Genomic DNA, 19,021 nt, shown 5'->3' with positions numbered 1-19,021 from the left:
AGGCCCTGTGAATAGCTGAACATGATTTTTAAAGTAAATGTAATTTCCCGCTCCTCTATAGAAATCTGGTGTCAGCCTGGCAGCCAGAGTCTTGCCACTCAGACAAGACGAAGTCGGACGCTCCAGGGTCTCGCAGAAACGTTCTCGGTATCCAAAAGAGAATGCCCACTCCAACCGCTGCAAGCCAAAGGCATGCAGTTTGGTTGGACTTGCACCGGCAACCAGAGCCTTCCCGCATCCGGCATCCCACTCAGCCCCGCTCACTGAAATTGCCAAAGAGCCGCTTCATGCTCCGGAAATCACACGGATGACATCAGAGGTCACGTGAAAAAGAGTGGGCGGGGCCACTGCTATGGTCCTTTTCTCGGATGGGAACTAGTCGCTACCCAAGTGGCAAGGTTTCAAACACCGGCTGACAAAACATGGCAGGGACTCAGGGTGAGTTTGGGTTCCTTTTAGAGAAATATTTAGGCATGTATCACCTCAGAATGGTGTTTGAGCATTGACAGGCACATGAATTAAAGGCGCATTGCAGTGGCATAACAAGTAAAGGGCGCACGTCGGTTGAGACACGGGCAGAAGGTGAGCGGGACATAATGTGAGAATGCCCAGTGAGAGGTACTGGGTCAAGAGCGGAGTTAGACACGTGGTGTACAGCGTTGGAAGACCTTTCAAGGATAATAAGCGAGGACTGTAACCAGGACGGCGCCGGGGCCTTTCAAAGGAAAGGGGCCTCGGGGGTGACCCCAGCAAAAGACCTCATGTAACGTTGCAAGTCAGTAGTCTTGTAACACGACAACATATTCAATTCTCTATTTTCGCTCTCGGGTTTAAAATGTGTGCTTTGCAGCGCTTACATTACCCGGGATATACAGACGTGTTATCACCTAGTGTCCCTCTAACTAACACTAGTTTCTCCATATCAGCCCCTTGCCGACAAAGAAACGTTTATAGCTCTTCAGTAGGCATTCAGGGCCTGATTCACAGAATGTTTTCCTATGGGATTGCGCCATTGTAAAACACTTCTGTGAATCAGCCCCTTAGTGTTTAAGCTCCATGCTGGCTGGCTGTCTCTTGATAATCGGGGGCTATTTTTTCTTCTTCAGATTCACGCTTTTATTAGATTTTGTATTTTGCAACAATACATACACATTTTCACAAAAAGGGGCCAGGCTGAACAAGCACAAGTCCAATGTTTACATTAGCTCCAAGAACCTCCCCGATATCTCTTCATACAGGTTTAATTTCTCTTTTGTTCAAAATTACCCTTTCCATTTTAGACATTCTGCATAAATCAATCAATCCATGCAGACCTGCTAGGCATTGTGAAATTTTTCTAATCTTTCAGAATGATATTTTTTGCTGAAAGGGCAGCTCTAAAAGACCAACACCTCTGTTGGTAGCAGCTCAGATCTTCCGGTAAGCAATCCTCCAATATTACAGTTTGAGAAATCAAAATCCATATTTGTTATTAAAACTTAATTAATTGTTCTTATGACTTCCAGTCGAAACGACCTCACCTTTTGAACAATCCCTGATCATATGCGCAAATGATCCTTCCATGTGGCCACAACCCCATCACAAATCAGAATCCCTCAAACCTCTCCCATTCATTTTGACTAGTATCCAGTATACATTAGGCCCTCTCCCTTAGATTCAGCGACGTCAAGGCAACTTTCTCACACATCTTTTCCCATCTCCCGACTGTCACCTCTGAGCCCAGGCATTCAGACCAGTTCATGAGAAGTTGCTAATTCGGGCCCCTGAATCTCATCAGGAATTTGTACATATTCGAAGCACAGTGACTCTGCTTTTAGTGTCAATAGATGTATCCTAAGAACATCATCTGATACTTTCAGCTCCCTCAATGCTTGCCTTAATTTCTGATATTCACTGTATGTCCATCCTTTTAGTCCATTTACGGCAACCAAATTGTTGAACGGCAACCACCTTCCTTCCTCGATCAGGTCTCTGATCCACTCAGGAACCAGTCTGGCCAGAAAACTGGTTTACCTTCGATTTTGATACATCGATTTAATCAACCGATGACCTTGCTCTTGAACACTGTCCTGTTTCCCAGTTATCTCGTCCATCTTCTGCAACGTTCTCCAAAAATCTGTCCTCTCATGTTCATGGATAACAATAGTGCCTAATGGGACATAGGTGTGTTAAGTTCCGTCTCTGGCCTTGTCCATTCGTCAGGCAAATTCTCCAAGAACAGTATCAGGTGTATGGCAGAAAATGATAGATGTTATAAAGCAAATCTGGGAGATCAAGACCCCCCTCTCGCAAGGGAGTTGCAACTTCCACAATTTAAGTCGTGGCTGTTTGTTTTCCCTCAAATTTAGTTACAGGCTGTCAATTTCCTTGAAATATTTCTTTTTTAATCTAACATGCTCACCACATAATTTAAGTGTGGTGCAGATGACATTTTGATGGCATTTACCTCCCACCCCATAGTGATAACTTTAAGTCAGACCCTCTTGTCAGTTCCATCTTCAACTTTGAAGTTATACACTTGATGTTAACATCCATCATGTGACGAACTTCATTTGTCGGCCAGATACTGAGTTATTTTATTCGTTCTGGACACCATTGAAAACCAAGCCTTTTGACACTTGTGCTGGAGCAGGTAGATGAAGCCGGCATTGCTTCAGACTTTGCCCAATTCATTTTGTATCCTGAAAATGAATGAAAATCCTTTATTTGCTGAATTGGAGCCAACAGTGAGGAGTCCCGGATCCATAGCACCAACAGCATGTCATCAGCATACAACCATACCTTCATCTCCATATTGTACTCCTTCAATCTTGTCATTGCGACGGATCCTCTCTGCCAGTGGCTCCATCGCCAGGCGACAGTGGGCAACCTTGCTGTGTTCCTCTGCTCAGTTCAAACGACTCGATGACCATATCCATACATGTTCACTGACGCCGTTTGTTTTGAGTAGAGTAACAATATCCATTGTAAGATATCTGCACCAAATTCATAAATCTTCAGTAGTGCAAACAGGAAGCTCCACTCGATTCTGTCAAATGCCTTCTCGGCGTCCAAAAAAAACAGCCACTTCTGAGTTCATTTTATTGCATTCCTGCAATGTCAGTATTAATTTCCGCCTGTTAGTCGAAGCGCTCCTTCCTTTCGCAAAACCAGACTGGTTTGGATTGATAAGATGCACCAGAGTGTTCTCGACCCTCAAGGATCGTTGGCCAGAATCTTATTATCAGTGTTGATTAGACTGATTGGTCTGTAATCCCCTACCAAAGTCAGTGTTTTCCTATTCTTGAGCAATACAGAAGTTGATGCTATCTTGTCACTGCAGGCAATATACCTCTCCGCCTAGACTCGATGAACACCTCAATTCGGTAAAACTCTGTGGGTAGCCCATCTGGACCAGGGCACTCCCTCAGCCCCCCACCTTCCCCTCCCTCCCATTTTAAGTGTCTCGCCACTCCCATCAATTCTTCCACCAACAGAGCTAGGTGCAAAGATGCTCTCTCTGCGTCAGGTAATTTATTCAAACCACAGCCAGACTGTCAGAGGTATATAATGTAGAATAGAAGTCAAGGAATTCTTTATTAATCTTAGGGTCAAATGTCAGCCCTCACAAGGATTGCGTTATTGCACTTATTGTTTGTTCTGCTTCTTGGATCCTCAAGCGGCGCACCAATAGTTTGTTACATCTTTCGCCACCTTCATAGAAACTAAAAGTGGTTCTAAAAAGGAGATTAGTTACCTTGTCAGACAATAGCTTGTTCAGCTGAAATTGTCTGTGGGTCAGTGCCTCCTTGGCTTCTACAGTTAGTTTTGACATATATCTTCTCTCTAGTTCTAGGACTACAGCTTGCTGGCGATCAACTCCCACTTCAACGTTTTACTCCTCGTACTGGATAGGCCTATCAACAAGCCACACATAAAACATTTAAATGCCTCCCAGGTTGATATCACACACATACACATCCAGTGACCAATATATAGATACAAAGAATTCTGCTTCCTTCACAATATTATCAGCCTGATCAATATCATTCAACAAGGCAGTATTCATCTTCCAATAATTGGTTTTGGGCAATATGAAAGATAATGACATTTCTATCCAAACTGGCGCATGATCTGAGATTAATATAGCATCCATGTCGGCACGCAAGATATTATGTGTAAATTGGCCAGAAGGGTACGTCATTTGGCACTTTTAGTCATAATATTTATTTTTGTTTACCAGGCATATAACTGACCCTTTTAAACCCTTGTTTATAGGATTTGGATGCTAAATACAGATTAAACTGGTGAGTCTTTTTTGCGATGATCCATTTGATTGGGTATAGTGTTCATACAATTTTTAGGGTGTTGGTCTATGGCCTATTCAACTATCTCTCCTTCTCCATTAATATGCATCCAAGTTTTCATAGGGTGCTTCAGGACTAACTCACTTTTTGATACCTACTACTCTGAAATTTTAGGCTGGGTTTGGCAGATGGAGGCACACCTCCTATCATTATAGCATGATGCTGTTTGTACCTTACAGCACACTAGTCTAATTCTTTGTTACCATGTGTGACTCACCGGACTCGAGGATTAACCTCAGAGATGTATTTAAGAACATTTAATACCAACACCAATGTTTTTGTTTTGTTCTTGGCCGCTTCCGCGATACCCTTCTACTGACAATTGTCAATGGGTATGTATTCTGAATGATTTTATTGCTTCTCTATGAATCATATATCTAACTTTACAATTCATGTGAATTACTATGTACGTTTTTATTATGTTTTATCATATGTGTGGCATAAACACAGGCCATGTGGATTTGTTTGCTTTTTGTTACAATGCTTGTCCGTTATCAGCCTTGAGGATGACCCAGTGAGGGTGGAAACACGTGTCGGATGAGAAACTTGACTAATGGGACAATTAAAACATTATTGATAATTTGTACATTTCTGGACTATTGCATTCAAGTTATTTTATTCTTTACAACACAGTCTTTAGGGCAGAGCACTGACTTCTAAGACCCAGCCCCTCCTTTCACAGTTTGATACTCTTGGGAACAGTAGTTTACCCAGGAGAAAGTATTTAAACCTTAAGAGAAATCCAAAGGACGTCTCTGTGAGGGTGCTGTGTGTCACAATACAAAAGGTGATGCCTATGGAGTTTGTCAGACTCCAAAACCAAAAGAAACAGTGCAGATTAGATAAAAAATACATGATAGTTAGAAAAAGGTCTTGCTCGCTCCAGGATAGAAAATCAAAAGTCCAGCAAAAGAGCTGGGGGTCTCTAAGTGTAAAGGGAATTAGCACAGAAATTAGAATTCTCCCTAACACGAAGGAAGGGATTGAGCCTTAAAATGATCTTCTAAAAGCTATTAAGCAAATGAAGACCCCTTCTTCTAGACAGAAGGTGATTTCCATACGTGGCTTTTTGGAATATTATGCCACATTTTGAAGATTGTACTTTCAGAATGCGTTCCCCAAATTGGTTTAGTGATTCCTTTTGTTTGGACTAAAGTGTGTGAAGATGAGTTTTCAAAAAGTGAAGCACATGATGGTGGAAGCGCCTTGCCTGTTTTGGCAAGGTTTAATTGTGGATGTGGGACTGTATTGTATCCTGATGCAAGTGATACCGGCGTGGGAGCTGTATCACGTCAGGTTTATGATGGACAAGAGAGAATAGTTGCATTTGCGTTTCGAACATTGAAGGGTGCAAAATTAGGATATTTTTCACTGTGTCCACAGGCCAGCCAGTAATTCCACATGCATGTTTGGTGAAGATCCTTCATACTTAGAATAGTTCACAACCCCCCCAAAGAGATTTTTCCATGGGAAGGGTATGGATGGCATTTCTAGAGGTACTGCTAAAAGGTCACAAGTATGCTAGGATTTAATTTTTTGGTCGAGTTAATCCAAGGAAAGAAACAGCCTGGTGGTGGAAGCATTGTTGCAAATTTCCTAAGATTGCTAGACGCATGTTGTTGATTTTATCTGAGGAACAAATCCTTGCTTTGGCAGCAAGTTGCGGCCTTACTAAATGGGGACAGGCTATTGAACTCGATCTGCTTTATGGAAAGGTACTGCATTTGGTGAAGAATGGTTGGTGGCGCATAGATGAAATTTTATCAGAGGCACGTGGGAGATTGATGACCATGGCTATGATGGGCACCTAGTTATCAGGGGAGCACAATTTGATTCTTCCTGCCGTCTACTTCAGAAACCTAGTTTTGGGCCATGAGTCATTTAGGGAGAACTTAATCCAAGTATGTGCTCTGTTGAGATTATTGGCGGCCGTGCATTGCACACAGAAGTGGAGGAGTTAATGAGCTATTGTGAACCATGTGCAGATAGCCAGCCATAGGGCATTGAAGGAAAAGGAGAAACGTTTGGGTCTCCATTTTCCCAAATGGATTTTGGGAATACTTAGTGCTAGCCTTTGTTGGACTGAAAATGGTCCTTGGGTTTGGGTGCAAATATTACATTTTTGCTTGCTCATCTCAATTCAACATGACCAAAAATTGAGGTTGTAGAGGAAATCACCACAAACAGGGTGATAACATTTTTGCAGAGAGTGTGTTGGAAAGGTGTTTTACTTGCTAGATTGATAACTTGTAAAGTAGCACACTAGCTTATATATGGGATGAGGCAAAAGAGTAGAGGGAGCGTTAGTCAACTGCACCTTGCACAATTTCTTTTTAAAATGTATTTTATTTTAATTTTATTGAGTATTTGTTAGGCGCCTTACACAACAAAATTGTGTTTCAAAGTGCCACAAGGCTAAACGGTAAGGGAACAGGGAAATAATTTCAAGAATAGTAAAATACAGTCATGGTCCTACTAGGCCTTGTGGCATTTGGACGTGCAAGTGCAGTGAGGGGCAGTGCAGGAGATGAGTGGGTGGAGCAGAGGAGTGAACAAGTGCTGGTGCAGGGCCCACGAGGGAAGTGCTAAGGGGAGCCATGGAGCCGAACCTCAGGTTAAGTGCTAGTTCAGGCGTCTCCCAAGGATGTGGATGCAGAGCCACCAAGCAGCGGCCCGCGAGGGCAGTGTGGTTTGCTGGTATGGACTGGGAAGAAGGGCCTGGAATCCTCTGAAATTCTTGAGGATCAGGCCACCGGTCACAGCAGCAGTGGGGGGATTAACAGGGAAGGGAAAGAGGTAGAGAACAGCAGAGCTTTGAGCAATTTCCAGAACTTGAGGTCCGGCTCAAGTCTGAGATGGGCAGGGAGGCTGTTCCAAACAGAGGCGTTAAGCTAACCTAAATGTTGGTCTGGCCCAGGCAAGAGGATTGTCACTTATGCCTTGTTTAAATGAGCCAACAAACAATAAAAGAAAGTTGGGAACAGGCAACTGTTGCATCAGGCGCTGCTGTTAACCCTCTAAAATGAATGAACAAATGTGTTTTTTAAAATGTTAATTTTAGATACTTGGAACACAAATCTTACGGGCTGAAGATTGGGAGAGCTGCACACCCAGTTTGTTGCCTATGTTCCCTTTACAGTTGCCTCTGTATGCTAGTGGCCGTTTTACCAATTTAATCTAATTTACTCCTTTTGATTGAACTACCAACCCAACTCTCACCTCCCTTAATAGACTCCCTCCAACTGAAGAGCAGTGAAGCCCCATGGATCCCCTGGCATGTTGGCAAAATGGGCAAACAATGGTTTAAACATGGATTTTGGTTTATTTGTTCTGCACAAGCGAACCATGGGTATGAGAGCAAACTTTCAAAAAATGATGACATGAACATTTACAACAGTAGTGTTTTTTTAGGTTCCATGTGTTTTCGCCGAATTAAATTACTTAGAAGTAATTTACTTTGAAATATCACTATGAGTTTATTACTTTTTAAAAAATAACTGGGGGGGTACCCCCATTCCCCTTCACTAAAACCCTTACCCCAAGCCCATCCCCACCCACTTTTTAACCATTACCCCTCAACTACACAGATATTTCAAAGTGATTTCGAAGTGATCACTTCAAAGATAAATGCATAGATGTAATTTCACACGTTGAAACGTTTAAAAAATCTCTTTTTAAGTTAATAAAGTCTGCAGTGTGGTGAACTTCCTCTGCCAGTTTATTCTAAAGTCTTGCTCCCAAGACGATGAATGCCTCGTAGGACCATTTGAAACTTGGGATTGTGATGTTTTTGCGAGCCCTAGAGTGTAGTGCTCTAGATGCATGTTTCCATTGGAACATAGCTTTCAATTTGAGTGGCGCTTAGCCATATATGGCTTCATTAATAGTTAGGGCTTTAAATGTGACTTGCAACCACACATGGAGCTATGTGAGGTCTCCACAGGAGAGAGATCCACATTTTTCAATGTCTTTTGATCCTGGCCTCTGTTATGTTGTATGATCTGGAGCTGACAAAGAGCCTCTTGCTTATTTCCAAAACATGTAACATTATACTAATCAGGCTTGGCGCCTATTATACCCCGAGCAGTAGTAGCAGTATTTTCTGGGCATATTTGCCTAAGACGTATCAAGTAATAGTTGCTAGATCTACTTAGCCAATTAACTTGTGCTTCTTAGGACAGAGAGGATTCTAACATGAACCCTAGCATTTTACCTTGTTGGAGACAGAAAAGGGGTCCCCCCGATGGAGAAAACATTTAGATGAGAGCTTAATTCTTCTGCTATGAATGAGACAAAGCTGCTAGTAAACACTTGTTTTTGTTTTGGTTTAAGCCTAACCAATTGTTCATCTATTGTATTCAAATCCAAGGATAATTTGTATATAAGCAATATTAGATCCAGGCTGAAGACTAATTTGTGTGTTGTCTGCATAGTTGTGAAATGTTTCGTCATTTTCACAGAGCAGATCATGTAGGGGTGTGTTAAGTAAAAGTGTTCTATTCAAATCCCCACCACACTTTTACGCGCATTGACTATATATACATGTCGAACGACCTCATACCAACCACACAACACTCAGATATTATTCCAATAACCTGGTCGGACCACGACATGGTTCAAGCTGACATTTCTTGGGCGGACCTACCCACCATGGGAGGGGAATGGCAGTGCAATGAAACCCTCTGGAAGGACCCGGTTTTCAAGACGACTATGGAGACCGAAATCGAAGAGTACTTTAATATTAATGACGATGGGGAGGTTTCCAGACAAGTGATCTGGGAGGCAGGGAAGGCCACATGTCGAGGGACCCTAATACGGGAGGGGGCCGCAAAGAAAGGGAACAGAAAATTATAGAGCAAAAGTTGAGGGCCGATATAGGTCTATTAGAAGCGGAGATGAAAAAAGAACATAGAGTTGACCCTGATAAAGTGAAAACTGCGCAGCTGAAAAGGGAAGAATTGCGGCTCTTGGAACACGATCAAGTGGTGTGTAAATTGCAATTTTTAAAACAGAAATTTTATGAGAAAGGCGATAAGGCCGACGCCTTATTGGCTGCCAGACTTGGGGAACAAAGAGCTGATCGTAGAGTGAACGAAATCTTCGAGGATCCTGTCCCCCCTCCCCATACCCCCCAATATCCCAGAATCCTTTGCCAAATTCTATGAGAAACTATACCTCTGAGATAATTCCCGGCCAACCTGACCCATCAGCCTACCTATCTTCAATCCCTATGCCTACGATAACGAACGCAGAAACTGAGTTTCTGGATTCCCCGATTAATGAACAGGAAGTGCACGAAGCAATCAAAAGGCTAACACTAGGTAAATCCCTGGGTGAAGACGGCTATACCGCTGGTTTCTATAAGACGTTTGCCAAACAACTAGCCCCCTTCCTCTCGGTTCTATTTAATGAAATATTAGAGACAGGGCAGGCCCCGGACTCCTTTAAAAAAGCCTTGATAACGGTGATTCCCAAAGAGGGTAGGGACCTCAAAAGCTGCAGATCTTATTGCCCTATTTCCCTCCTCAACCTTGACGCCAACATTTACTCCAGGGTATTGGCGGCTAGATTAGAAACGCTAGTGCCCCGCCTGGTCCATTCAGATCAAGTTGGGTTCATACGCGGGAGACAGGGAGCTGACTCCATGCGCAAAACATTGCACCTCATTCTATTTTCCCGCGACCTCCCTGGGGACCCCGTCCTATCAATTGATGCCGAAAAGGCCTTTGATGGAGTCGAGTGGGATTTTCTGGGAGCCATCTCCTACAGCATCGATATCCGTAAATGGTGAATATTCCCGTTGGTTTGAATTACGAGGGACTAGACAGGGACGTCCCCTCTCCGCGATCCTCTTCGCCCTTTCATTAGAACCCCTAGCACAAAGGATAAGAACCGACCCTGCGATAGAAGGGATCCGACTAGGCCCGGTGGAATATAAAATAGCGCTAAATGCGGATGACTTTCTCTTAAACATGACCAATCCCGCAGAGTCAATTCCCCAAGTCCTTAGACTAATGGACGAGTATGGCCAATTCTCCGGCTTTAGAGTAAACAAGGCAAAATCCATTCTATTCCCCCTTCAGGGAACTAGGACAGAAAATATCCTAAGTTTCTTCCACTAGGCCTTAAGCTGGAACACCTCACACTACAATACCTGGGCATACAGATTACTAGGAACCTGAATGACTTATTCAAAGCTAACTTCCCTCCACTCCTCCAGCGGTTTACTGCGGACCTTAAGAAATGCGGTAAACTTACGATCTCTTGGCTTGGCTGCATCAACGCGGTTAAGATGACATGTCTCCCACGCTTCCTGTACCCATTCCAAATGCTGCCAATCGAAATACCCAAAGCGTTCTTCAGTGAAGCTAAAAAGATCTTGTTGAGATTTATATGGCAGGGTAAGAAACCTAGAATTGCATACACCACGTTGATACTCCCCAAGGACAGAGGAGGGGTTGGGCTACCGGACTTGAGATCATATTACATTGCCTACCAATTACGAGTCATGATTCCCCACCTCAGAGAACACAATGACCTTCAATGTGTCCAAATGGGCAACCATTACTTTACACCGGCCACAGTATCAGAATGGCTATGGACCCCGCACAAAAGGGTACCACGGAAAATCGAGGGCCACCCTATACTGAGCACGATCTGGAGTGTATGGCGTGTGAATCGGGAGATGTGCGGGATCACCACGTGGCCATCCCCGCTCAGCCATCTATGGTCTCCTGGCATGAACGATCGCATACCAGAGGTGGGCAGATACCAATCCTGGTACGAGGCTGGCTTAGAGAGAGTGGGCCAGCTCCAGAGGAAGGACTCCTATATCACTCTTCCGGAACTGACGGAAGCATTGGGCATAGGCACACTATCCACATTTCAGTACATCCAACTGAAAGGGGTCCTGACGAAGGCAGAATGGAAGGACAAACTGAGCAGAGAATTGACCCCATTCGAGAAAATATTGGACTCTAGAGTGGAGAGGAAAGGTCTCATATCAATAATGTACCAGGAACTAATAGCAGTGGGAGACGGCTCCACAGAGCCTCTGAGGTCTAGGTGGGAAAAGGACTTTGGGGAAGAATTAGACCCCGAGCAATGGAACCTAATGTGCAGGCCGCCTCTAGAACATTGCTATCGTGTCAGTACAAATTGCATGCCATCAAACTCCTGCATAGGTGGCAATACGACCCCCTCAGACTATCCAAAATGTCTCAGTCAATGAGCCCGACATGCTGGAGGAAATGTGGTCAAACGGCCAATTACTGGCATATGTGGTTGGGCTGCCCGCGCATCAAAGTATTCTGGAATGAAGTACTGGGGTGGATCAAGGAAATTGATGGTATTCAGAGAGATGCTGACCCCCTATCTGGTGCTCTTTGCCTTAGAGCGAGACGCGGACGAGTGGAACAGAGTGAAAGGCCTGACACCCTACCTACTCCTGGCCGCCAGGGCCCTCCTGGCAATCAAATGGAAATCCGGTACAGTCCCTAGGAAGAGTGAATGGATTGCCCTAGCCACCAACATCTATCTGATGAAACCATAATGGCCGCTCTGGGCAGCCCAATGTGAAACCCTAGGGTTTGGACTTTAAAGGTCGACACCTAACGCCAGATAATGAGTCCCTATCAGACGAACCTGAGGAGACCTAATGGAAATCCAATGCTCAGGTAGCAGTGACTGGAAAAAAACAAACAAAAAAAAAGGGAAAATCTTTTGATACAAGCAAGCACTGTGAGGTCAGACACTGGAAAAACATTGCCCTATCAACATTTCGGCGCTCTAATTGCGAAAAACGAACTGGTGCCAAGTTAAGTAAGGGGGGTCAGGGGGGAAAGGGGAGTTGTTTTTTCTTCTTCTTTTTGAGTATCAGGAAATGCACCTTCATTGAGAACTGAGATAACTGTATGACACTGTGAGCTGACATTAAGCTTTTTTTTTTTTGTTGTTTTTTTTTGTTGTTCTTCTGTAACTAATTGTGTCAACTGGTGCATTATTTTGTATGTATCTTGATGTTTTTTCATTGTTCTTTCTTGTTTCTTTTCTTTGCTGTATACGATAAAACCAATAAAAGCAAATTTAAAAAAAATAAATAAGTAAGTGACAAGGAAGCCCCATGTAGGACTTGATCCAATTGGTTTTCATGAGATCCAATTCGGACCTTGGCGATTCTATGCTCAATAAAAGGAAGTGAGTCAACATACATCTTCGTATGATGCTCCTGCCACTTCCTAAAAAGGTAGGGGGTGGTTGAGAGTATGCTGCAGAAATAATCAACAACCTGTGAATCCCTGTTTTACTCGCGTTTATGATTTTAAATACATTTTATTTTACATCAGTAATTGCCATTTCAATGCCTTTAGAAGGACGGAAGTCTGATTGTTGGTCTTGCATATAAAAAATGTTACTCCATAAAGATTTGAAGTTGTGATGCAACTACTAACCCACAATCTGCACAGTTTGAGCTTTCCACTAGCCATTGACTAGTGAAACTTGATTCTTAGCAATGAGAAATGGTGTGCTTTTGTGTATGTATAGAATTGAGGTGGCAAGTGACTAGTAGTTTGCAACTTGTTTTTTTGCCACTAAATCCCAATTACTAGGATCCAAAGTTTTTTTAAAATTTTTGAATTTTTTATTAATCCAAGGTTGCATCCCTGCTTGTTTCATATCATCCTATTGAGAGTAATTGTTAAAAGTAGTGGTAGTGGGTGCGAAAATGGCCATCTATTTAATCACTTCCTAGGACAAATAGTTGGATTTAGCTTACGGATGACCTGTTTTCCATTTTCAATAGTTACTGCTTTTAAATGAGAGAGAGCAGTAGTTGTAGCATAATTCATATTGTTCAGCGAGTATACTAGCATAATTCATATTGTTCAGAGAGGATGCTAAATTGTTTTTCTCAAAGAATGAGGAAATGTTAGTATCAATGGTCTCAGATTTTTTTGTATTTTCTCATTTGGGGGCGAATGGAGTTTGTTTCATCATGGTTGTGGGATACAGTTTTTCCAGATTCTGAAATATTTGAAATAACACTTAAGAATACTTAGTGTATTACTGTTACATTATAACCTTTTACACAATATACATACATTACAAGAATAAAAATAAACAAAAATATTGCTATAACATAGCTATTTTCCCCAATATATTTCTTACGCAGTTCCCCTATTATATAACTGTAGATAGAATATCTTGTCCTAAGGCACCCTATTTTTTCTAGCTATTTTATTAATTATTGCTTTCCATAAGTTGATGAATACAATTCTTTTGTGGGGTATATCTCCCAGCTAAGCAGCGAAACCAGAAATGGTCTGTCACAGTATGCTCATAATTCTGGACAAATCTGCTAAGGTTTAATGCTTTTAGTTCAACAAAATATTTTCACTAAATTAATAAATGTCTAGAAGTCTCAATTTCGCTTATCACCTTATGAAAATACTTTGTACACTTAAGAGTCCTCTCTCTTCTCTCTTTCCCCCGCACCTCCAGACCAAGGGATCGAACCTGTATTGATCCGCGTCGTCTTGCTTCCAAGATGAGCGCATTTCTCTCAGCTGAATTATGAAATGGCCCTTAATGTCTGTTTATTACATTAATGAATACAACATATTACATTAAAAGGTTGATTATACATCACTCTTAAAGCGCTAGCCATAAGACTTCTCATCTCTGCCAAAAACTGCACTGGGAAACTCCAAACCAGTTGAAACAGAGAGATTTGTGCTTAAAGGGCAATAGAAAGCGATACATCTATCTTTTCCTCAAAGCTTCTTCTGAATCTCCTAATCTGGTGCTCTCCAATTTAAACCTCCCATAAATGCAGGATAGTAATTTTCCTGAAGTTTCACCTGTTACAAGCCTCCAAGGTCGTTCGGACGAAATATCACATGGAAAATTCCATGGGATAAACACTTCTCTTTCTCATGGGAGCACGAAAGACAATTTTTGGTTCCTGTGACGTTATCGGGCAAAGCAGTCATTGAAACACTGCAGATTAGCACAGGTGAAAACAATGTTTTTCTAGTGATTTCAAAGAATGCACACAGTATTCAGAGCTCACATTAAAATGCAGCCTTCATTGAGGCTTGAGGAAACTGTCCCTTGCTGCACCCAGTATGCATTTCAAACAGACTCTGAAACATATGAAGCATTATAACTAAACTATAAATACATTGAAAACAACTAGAAGGAATCAAAATTATAAAAATGCAACCAAAAGCATAACGCAAGGTTTCAACAATATTTGGAATCCAGAAAAAAAAACAGTTCCAGCAATTCACAGTATGGAAAGTTGCTACTTGCTTTGTGAAATACTTCACATTTTGAATATGGTTTTGCACAGACTGGGAATGGTCACTCAAATTGAAACACAGTGCTTCAAATACATTGCACCCTAAAATAGGTTTCCTTTAAACAAATAATCAATAGCAGTTCTATTCTGCAAAACTGCTTTTCTCATAGCTTTGCTATCTAGGAGCAATTCTTCCAAGGCTTGAGAGGTATGATTTATCCCCTTCACTACTAAACATGCTAACTTAATCAAAGCTTTATATCCCCCAGCAGCTAATCCCCAAACTCCCACCAATGAATATGCAAGTACTTCAAATTCAGAAAGTAAATGCACATTTGAATCACTGTCTGGGGTTGGCCCTATAGATGCAACATGGTTATATCAATGTCAGTGCATGTGCTTGTAGTACGTGAACACAATTGCTCTTTAAACACAGTCTGGTTTATTTCCTTGGTCATATCCAATTTTTGAAATTTGCCCACCTCTTCTGGCTCAGAAGTCACGGAAAGCAAACATTTTCTTGGCAAAATTTAAAGTACTAATAAACAGAACACGATTGTCGTACCTCGTGGTCTTCCACTAAAGAGTTGTTATGAATGATTCCAAAAATGTGTCTTAAAGTTGAAGCAGGTGTTGGCACTGCTACCAGACATGTTGTCAGTAGGTCCATAGCATTATGCACATCAGTTAAACAAAAATAAGTGATATTTAAACTTCTGTGCAAGGTAAATCCATATGTTCTCAGTTTGAGCAGCTTGTACTTGGTTTATCCTTGATGATTTGCAAATCCGTTTCTTCGTGCCTGCTGGGGCTGGCATCAAGCGACCTACGAACCTCATTCTCCAACCTCGTCTCGTTTGAATCTTGCAACAAATGGAGTCCGTTTAAACTTAAACGTACACCAGGCACAGGCTCTGTAAAGCAAACCCAGAGAAAACATATCAGTGTTGATAATCATTCTCTTAAATAACATTTGTCAGCAGGTACATATCCCATTTTCTCCCTGCCATGGCCCCATTACTAAAACACCTTGGTCTCTGCATGACGCTATGACATCTGTGGGTACAGGTGGGCCACTCAATATTATTTTCCTGACAGTACTACTGAACCAACCTGCCTTTGAAATGTGTGACACTGTCACTCTGAATTTGCAAGGGCACACTGTAATGCAATATGATTTGATCTAACAACTTGATGGTGTTCAAATGTGTGTCCCTCTTGCATGGCAACACCATCAAATATCTTGAAAAGGTATCCACAATGGTACATGCGTATTGTCAGCTTTTACTGATTGGCATAGGACTGATTTAATCAAATCTGCCAGATTTGACCGGGTAACCTGCCTCTTCACAAGTGTCCTGGACAATATGAGGGATGGATCTGTGATGTTGATGTTGACACACAGGACATTGCAAAATACTTGTTTTCACTACCGCTAAAGGGAAATTAATCCCTTGAGTTTGTGCCCACCTGTAAGTAGCTTTTTCCCCCATGTTACCAGATTTCTAGTGAGCCCACTTGGCCAAAACCTCCAAATCGCTTTCCTGAGCCTTCGCGTCCACAGATTAAATCTTGGTGTGTTCATCTGCAACAGATTAAACCAACATTCTAATGAGTCAGTAGTGCAGTGTGCATCCAGATGATACACTGTTACTTCACTTTGTGATATCATTTCCCAGATATCTTGCCACAGTTCCCTTCCCCACAATTCTTTTGAATGAATTTTCCACCCATTCTTTTGCCATATCGGCAGTCACACAGCTAGCCTATTGGCCACTGACCATGAATCTGTGTACACATGACATTGCCCATGTGTCTTATTTCAAAGCTTGATATACTGCATTGATTTCTGCAAACTGACTGCTCTTCCCTTTTCTTGACGTTATGATCTTTTTTTGTCTTCGGATTATGACACTGCTTTCCAATAGCGCTTAGTGTCTACTAGCAAGCAGAGCCATCAGTAAACCAGGCATACTCTGTCTGCGCTACTGTCAGATCTCCATAAGGTACTCCCCATTTCTCTGGAGACACATGTACTTCGATCACTTCCTGTGGTATGTAATCTACGGATGGTTTATTAGCCAATTGCTCATGTAATTTTGCAACTTCACCCTTTTCTGATTTGTCTCTGTCTTGAAAATTCCTTTTCCATTCATACTGGCTTTTTTTGCGTGACTTATCCTGTGTGTTTTAGGAGAGCTAAACACCCACTGCATAATTGGGATTTGAGATCTGATCAATGTATCATGACCCACTGTCAGTTGTTCTGTATCAATAAGAGCCTAATAGCATGCTAATAATTGTTTTTCAAATGGGGTGTGCTTATTATCCGCTTTGGGTAATTTGTGACTCCAAAATCCCAAAGGAACTCGCTTATTGTTTTACTTCTGGCACAGAGTCCAGTTGGCCTAATTTTCTCGTACATATACATTTAGCTCCACTTCTCTTGACTTCAAAGGCCACAAATTGAGCACACACTGCAATGTGTGCTTTGCCAAATCAAAGGTTCTCTGCTGCTCCTCGCCCCACTCAAATTCATATTTCTTTCGTGTCTCTTTGTATAGTGGGGCCAAGATTGACCCTAAATGTAGTATATGCTGTCTCCAAAATCCAAACAGCCCTATGAACTGCTGAGCGTGTTTCTTGTTCACTGGGGTAATAAATTCAAGTGTCTTTTGTCTGGGTTTTGGCACTATCTCTTGGTGCCATTGTACTATGGAATTCCACAAAATATCAGTCTCAGCTGCCCCTTAAATCTTGTTAGGTTTAATCTCCTAGCCTTCCTTCTTCAACCCATCAATGATTGCTTCCAATTGATTGTGCACTCTGCGCTCATCCTTGCCCTGAACGAGAATATCATCAATGTAATGTGAGATTTGTATGTCAGGCTTACATGGTATCTTTAATAATTAAAACACTCTTGTGTTCTGCGGGGTCTTCACTGTGCAAATGATCACAATGACAAGTGGATGCTTTTAAAAAAGGGCTTTCACTATGTTCTTTCTTCACTGACCCTGCTGCCACTTTCTTTTTCAAGATGTAGTGCTTTGTAGGTAGCATTGTGTCTGCTCCCCCACCCATCATTGGTTGCTCCTATTCTTCTTTAGATAATCAGTGGCTCCGGGAGGTGGGAGCCGGCCCATGCTCAAAGTCCCTGTCTGTTTCTGTCAGTACATGGCCGTGCCTCCGGGCCCCACTCTATTACACCCACAGGCTATAATGCGCTATCATATTGGATACTCCATCCATGCAGGTTTGGACTGTGCCTTCCTCCCTCTCGCTATCACGTGAGTACTTCGCTTGGTGGCTGTTTTCATCTTCACTTCACTCACTCCCTCTGCATATCCAACTCACATTCAGATCTCCCATGTACCACAGTGAAACTTCACTCTGCTTTCACTCCCTGAGTTACGTTTCCGCTGACCGCAACTCTGTTGTGCTGTGCTGCAATTCCTGTGTCGTCCAGCATTGTATTCTGTTTATTGTAAAAATCTAATTCAGGTATCAAATTCATCCTGCATTCTATTGTCTGTTTTTAGTGTAAAACATATGTATTTTTTAAATCAAATTTAGGTGTGCCTTCATCCAGCACTGTAATTGTCTGCATTCTTAAACTCCCACTCTGCCAACTGTGTTTTGGTTCAGAACTGTGCATTGTAGCAGTCACACACTCACCCCCCACTCACCCCACCCCCTATGTGATCTTGCCCACCAATCCGGGCATGCCTTCTTGCATAACTGTCCATGTTCGTCCATTATTCTTCCTCTTTATGTCGCTGCTTTGAGCTTTGTAACTGAAGCTTGTTGAGTCAAAACAAGATAAACTGACGGTGCCCAATTTAGCACAACTTCTCCAACTGGTTTACGTTCCGAGCTGTATCCCGATTGTCTCTTCAAGAGCCTGCTGGCCTGCGCACATGTAATAGACACTGGTATCTGTCTTGGGGATGGGCAATCACATGCCTTCGCTACTCCCTCACCCCATACTTTGGCCTTGTTGCTTGCGCCTTTTGTGCCCATCGCGCGGCATGCACCTATTGCCTACTATAGCTACTCAGCGATTGCATGGGTGGAATAATACTTCTCCTCTGTGTCTTTATTAGAATTCTGACTTTACTGCACGCTAGTCTGGAAATTCGGAACTCTACGCCAAGACACGGAAGCTCATTTTATGCTTGTTCAAACCTTACCTACCACCAACAAGGCCACCTATTCCATGGGCTTAAAACAAAAGGTCTTGAAGGTCGACTCATCTGACCAATTTGTGACTCTCATTATGTCTTGGAGCCGAGCTCCATTCGCGAAAAGTTTCAAAGCCGTAGCACCTTGTGTTGAATGCGCCCCAAATCCTTTTATGCCGATCCCAGCTTGG

At 42.4% G+C, this 19,021-nt stretch overlaps 1 protein-coding gene across 1 annotated transcript in view; it reads left to right on the top strand.

Annotated features, from left to right (window-relative positions):
* Positions 1-252: 252 nt before the first annotated feature.
* The window catches only part of MRPL22 (mitochondrial ribosomal protein L22), a 221,066-nt gene continuing 202,297 nt past the window's right edge, over positions 253-19,021 (top strand). Inside the window, exon 1 of the mRNA XM_069653954.1 lies at positions 253-438. Coding sequence (XP_069510055.1) covers positions 423-438 — 16 coding nt within the window. The 5' untranslated portion in view covers positions 253-422. The remainder of the gene's footprint in view (positions 439-19,021) is intronic.

Source organism: Ambystoma mexicanum, chromosome 3q, assembly GCF_040938575.1.
Source record: "Ambystoma mexicanum isolate Mex_15411 chromosome 3q, UKY_AmexF1_1, whole genome shotgun sequence".
NCBI classification, from domain to species: domain Eukaryota; kingdom Metazoa; phylum Chordata; class Amphibia; order Caudata; family Ambystomatidae; genus Ambystoma; species Ambystoma mexicanum.
This window is presented reverse-complemented; position numbering and strand designations above follow the sequence as displayed.